This window comes from Nannobrachium achirus, assembly GCF_963921795.1.
Source record: "Nannobrachium achirus genome assembly, chromosome: 9".
Lineage (NCBI taxonomy): Eukaryota > Metazoa > Chordata > Actinopteri > Myctophiformes > Myctophidae > Nannobrachium > Nannobrachium achirus.
The window spans coordinates 15,502,127-15,507,336 of NC_137818.1; the positions used below are offsets into that span (position 1 = coordinate 15,502,127).

At 43.6% G+C, this 5,210-nt stretch overlaps 1 protein-coding gene across 1 annotated transcript in view; it reads left to right on the plus strand.

Moving 5' to 3' along the window:
• Window positions 1-689: 689 nt before the first annotated feature.
• The window catches only part of opn7b (opsin 7, group member b), a gene marked incomplete at both ends in the record, with an annotated part of 40,364 nt that continues 35,843 nt past the window's right edge, over window positions 690-5,210 (plus strand). Inside the window, 2 exons of the mRNA XM_080732569.1 lie at window positions 690-777; window positions 2,977-3,139. Coding sequence (XP_080588695.1) covers window positions 690-777; window positions 2,977-3,139 — 251 coding nt within the window. The remainder of the gene's footprint in view (window positions 778-2,976; window positions 3,140-5,210) is intronic.

Consider the following 5,210-nt stretch of genomic DNA (forward strand, 5'->3'; position numbering starts at 1 on the left):
AAAACCAGAAGCAGTGCTCTTCCGAGCACAGGTCTCCACCAGGTCAGGAAGGTTATTCTGGCCTCCTGGTGGCGTTATATAGGCCAATGCGCCAGGTCTTCTTCGGCCTTTCGCAGCAATCGGACACATGCATGCATGATTTTGTTAAAAAAAATTGTTTTGCAAAGGTCGACCTGTGGCGATATAACAGGCCAATGTGAAAAGGGTGGCATGTGTTCCTTGACCTAGTGGGAACGTCCAAAGTTTCACAGAAAGCGCAAGCTGTGTTCATGATTTGAGGCCTTTTTGTTCCAAATGGACCAATCCTGGCAACTTTGGAACGCAATGTTAACCTATCAGGATGGAATACTAAAAATATCGGACAGATTCGTCTTGATCACGTGACTATAGAGATAGTGTGTGCTGATTTGTGTGATTTTTGGATCAAATCTGAAGGAGTAATATCCAAAAATGTGTTTTACATAAGTTGGCCTCTGTCCCATTTCCGATATTTCCTCCTGATTGGCTACCATTGCCTTCTAAAGTTTGTGTATGCGACCTGATTAGGGAGTCTTACTAGGTAGGTAACACGATGAATCGGCCTGTTATAGCGCTACCATGAGGCTGATTCTGTCTCCCTCTGTCTTTCTCTCTCTCTCTGTCTGTCTGTCTCTCTCTCTCTCTCTCTCTCTCTCTCTCTCTCTCTCTAGATGGGAAATGACTCGCTCAGATTTTCGCTCGAGTCCAGAATCTCCAAAGAGAATGACTTTATCATGGGGACTATCTACACCATCTTTAGTGAGTCTTTTTTTCTACTTCTACTTCTTCTTTTTTCTTTACCAATTACAGTATATGTGCTCAAATGTATCACTTCTATTTTCTCTGCAACCTTTTTCACAGTGAAACCATACCGTGTGGTCTGGCACGTTTACTTATTGAAGGTGGTTTAAGTGGTTATTTATTTCGTCAAAGCGGCTCTATGTTGTCCAATCTGTATAGTAGAATATGTTAATACAATATAACTTATAACTTGGTCTCCCTGCTCTTCTATTGAGACATTCAGATCGTGTCAAAGGTCATGTTTCACAGGATCGGTCAAGATTCAATTTATACCCCATGCAAGTGGGGGGTCAGACCTCCATTCAGAAACACTCCCACTTAGAAACATCCCCATTTCAGAAATACCCTCACTGAGGTTAGGGTTAGGGTTAAGGTAAGGTTTAGGTGACACCTCCATTTAGAATAATGGAAGTCAATCTTCTGAATGGCAATGTTTCTGAATGGAGATGTGAAACCGCAAGCAGGAGGCTCCATTAGCTCAATGGTGAAGGAAAACCGGGTTAGAGACCCGGGGTAGAGGAGTAAAGACATAGTGCACCTTTTAAAGTAAGTGTTAAAGATGCAGTGCCATGATTTATTTCCCCCCCTAAAACATGATTATCAGGTATTATGATTATTCTAGGAGGAGGACTTTTTTCCAAAAGAGTGTACATAAAGAGTTAAAATTCGTTTTTGATGTGGCCACACGCACCAGTTTATTAAGTATGCCTGGTTGTCATGGTGGGTGGTGACCCAGCTGAAGTTAGCCACACCCACAGTGTTGGGTGAATGGTAAAAGGGGAGGGGATGATTATATGATGTAATTTAATCACTGTTTTTGGATCGGCACCCATGCCGACACCCAGTGTCAGCCTCCAGGAAGAAATCCAAAATACAAAGGGAATACATAATTGCTCATAACAACCACACCAGGGGGTCTAATGAGGTACTGTCAACCTCATAGACACATGAGAACCAGAAAAAGAACCAAACTATGGCACCGCCTCTTTAAGTAGCTGTGTAATCATTGTTATACAGCAGTGGTTCTCAACCTTTTCTGGATCAGCCACCGTATCTTAAACCCACTGTAACAAAGGTGTTAAAATGGACAGTGATTTTTTTTAACTCTTTCTGTGCCAAGGGCCAAAATGGCCCCAAGGTATTTGTGCCAGGATTTTGTATGTTTTTCTTTACTATGCAATGAAATTTTATTTTTTATTTTTATAAAATCAGTCAAATGGTTCCAGAGATAGAGCTGTTTGAATCAAAAAAAGTGTCCATCCACTAGAATGAACACACATTTTCTCAATCAGCTAAACAAAGGAGCCAACACAAAAACAGAGAAAAGCATCTCTCTGATCTCAGGTCATTTTGACATCTTTTAAAAAAAAAAGGCTTTTTATAGCCTTTGATCAAAAGACGTCAAAGACGTCATTGGCACCCAGGGCCAAAAGAAAAAAGACGTCAAGAGAAGTCAGTTTCAGTTTTAAAATCGTTCTTTCAGCTTAGGATTTTATCAAAGGCTAAGCCTTTTTTATCGTTTGTGAAATTTGAAAAAGTGATTCATGCTTTTATCACCACTCGCCTTGATTACTGCAACGCACTTTATTTGGGGGTTAGCCATGGCCTTCATACTGTAGGTTACAGTTGGTGCAAAATGCTGCTACTCGCCTTTTGACAGGCACCAGAAGGCGTGACCACTTTTCCACTGACATAATATAGACTCTGCCTTGATTGAACATACTGTAGTGGCCTCAAAATATACTGAAGTACCAAAGGTAAAAGTAATAGCAGATCTACAAGCTCACAACGCGCCACATCGCAAGCTTGTAGATTGTCTATTTTCAAATAGGGCTGAAGTGGTTAATGTACATGTTTTAAAATATAATAATTGATATCTGCAAAGTAACTAGTAAAAGTACAATATTTGGATCCGAGATGTGATGGAGTAGAAGTAAAAGTATTGAAAATTGCTACAAATAACTCAAAATGGTACTTAAGTACAGTACTTAAGCAAATGTACTTAGTTACTTAACACCACTGCACATAATATAGACTCGATTGCTTGATTGAATTGAATAGACTGTGTCAGTGACATGTCCTCATGCTGACGGCAGCGTGGAACGCCTTTGATGTGTGGTAACAGCTGTCCGTGTGACTGCTTTCATGTGTGGCCAGGTGTGCTGTCTCTGGTGGGGAACGGCATCCTGCTGTTCGTGGCCTATAGAAAGAAGTCCTCCCTGAAGCCGGCCGAGTACTTTGTGGTCAACCTGTCCATCAGTGACCTGGGCATGACGGTCACCCTCTTCCCGCTGGCCATACCGTCGTCCTACGCTCACAAGTGAGTGGACTTGTCTTGTTTTCTTTTTTACAAATTCACTGTAAATCCAAAATGTTTGGTTCTCTATCCAAAATAATCTGGGATTTCCTAGTTTTTAAACCCTTTGCTTTGTCTACACCAGGGGTCTTCAATAGGGGCCCGGGACCCCTAGGGGTCCTCAGAGTTACTACAGGGGGTCCTCCAAATCTTTGTGTGATAGAAACCTTTTTTGTCCTTTTTTATATTAACCACTTGATCCCTAGCATCCATATTCTGTAGCCAAAAATAGGTGTAGAGGGGGAAAAAGAGCTGACTTAGTACAGAGTGAAAAGTATTGACGGTTCAAGGGGTTAAATATCTGAACACAAATTGACATGAATACAAAATACACAATGATTGTGCTTTCAAACGATGAAACTACTGGTATATGGAATCTATGAAAAAGTTGTGGGGGGTCCCGGCTTCATCTCTCTCTCTCAACTAAGGGGTCCTTGGCCTGAAAACGTTGAAGACCCCTATGTCCCATACACAAGCTATCCTGTAGATCAGCTATGTTCTGGTACAGTATAATGCCCTGCATAGGGATGCGGGGGTCCAAGTGGTTAATGTGTGACATGGGAAGGAGGGACTGAAGACGCTGACCCTCACAGACCCTCACAGTCCAGCAGCTCTGAAGGGAAACACAACACCCTCCTCACCCCCGTGGGAACACTGACATATTGATGTGTGTGTGTGTGTGTGTGTGTGTGTGTGTGTGTGTGTGTGTGTGTGTGTGTGTGTGTGTGTGTGTGTGTGTGTGTGTGTGTGTGTGTGTGCGTATGTGTGCGTGCATGTGCGTGTGTGGTGGGGAGAGGACTTAAAGCAAAGCTATCAAAACACACAACGCCCCTTACTATCTAAATCAGTGGTTTTCAACCTTTTCATGCCGCAACCCCCAAAATAATCGTATTTTAACTGGGGACCCCCCACCCCCACCCTACGAGCACTAAGAGTTGAGGAATTACATTTTGTAAAACACGGTTCCATTGTGAAAATAGCAGATCTACATGCTCAGGCTATTTTCACAATTTATGCCTACAGCCCTACACTTCAACGTGACGTTGGTTTGTTTACTGTTGAGTGAGAAAACAGTGTTACACATTAAGTTAAGCATCTGGGGACCCCCCAAAAATAAATTGGGAACCCCCCCTGGTTGAGAACCCACAGGTTGAGAACCACTAGTCTAAAAGGTTACCACCGACCTCCACCCACTTCCCTCTGCTTATTCTGCTCTGGAAATTATAACTCACTCAAAGGCAAAAAGACTCATCTTCCAATACCCAGGAGTCAGCCCAGCTCCTCATCCAGACATCAGTCATATCAAAACTTGACTATACTGTAAAGCCCCTATCAGAGTGTAGTCCATGTCATTTTAAGGCAGAAAACTACAACATTACGTCATTAGCCGCGGTGAAGAGCCATCAGCGCGGACCTAGACATCTCTCCTCTGTTTTTACTTTCAGACATCTCCCCATCACCCCGTTCACTGATTGGTCGATCTAGATCAATCAGTGTGCCCCCTGGTTTCAGAGGCACAGAGGCACGGTGATATGACTTCCCTGTGAGTCTGTGACTATGATGGCCATCACATTTTTAGGTGATAGTTTATCACCTAAAAGTTGAGGTGATAGCTCTTCCCCTCAGACTCTGATAAGGGCATTACTCTCTCCTCACTGGCCTCCCGGCATGTGCACTTATAAGCCTCCCCAATTGATCCAAAATGCGGTGGCACGACTCGTCTTCAACCCGCCAAAATTCTCACATGTCTCGCCCCTCCTCCGCTCCATCCACTGGATCCCGGTTGCGGCCCGCACTGAATACAAAACACTGATGCTGACCTTCAAAGCCACCAAAGGTATGGCACCGCATACCTTCAAAGCCTGATTGAACCCTACAACCCCACCCGTGCACTCAGATCAGCTAACACAGGGATGCTGACTGAATCCTCGCTAAAATCCCCAGGACAACCATTCACTCTTCCCAGACTCTTTGCCCTCCTGGCCCCCAAACTGTGGAATAAACTCAGTTGCACTTAGAACTACAGACTCACTCC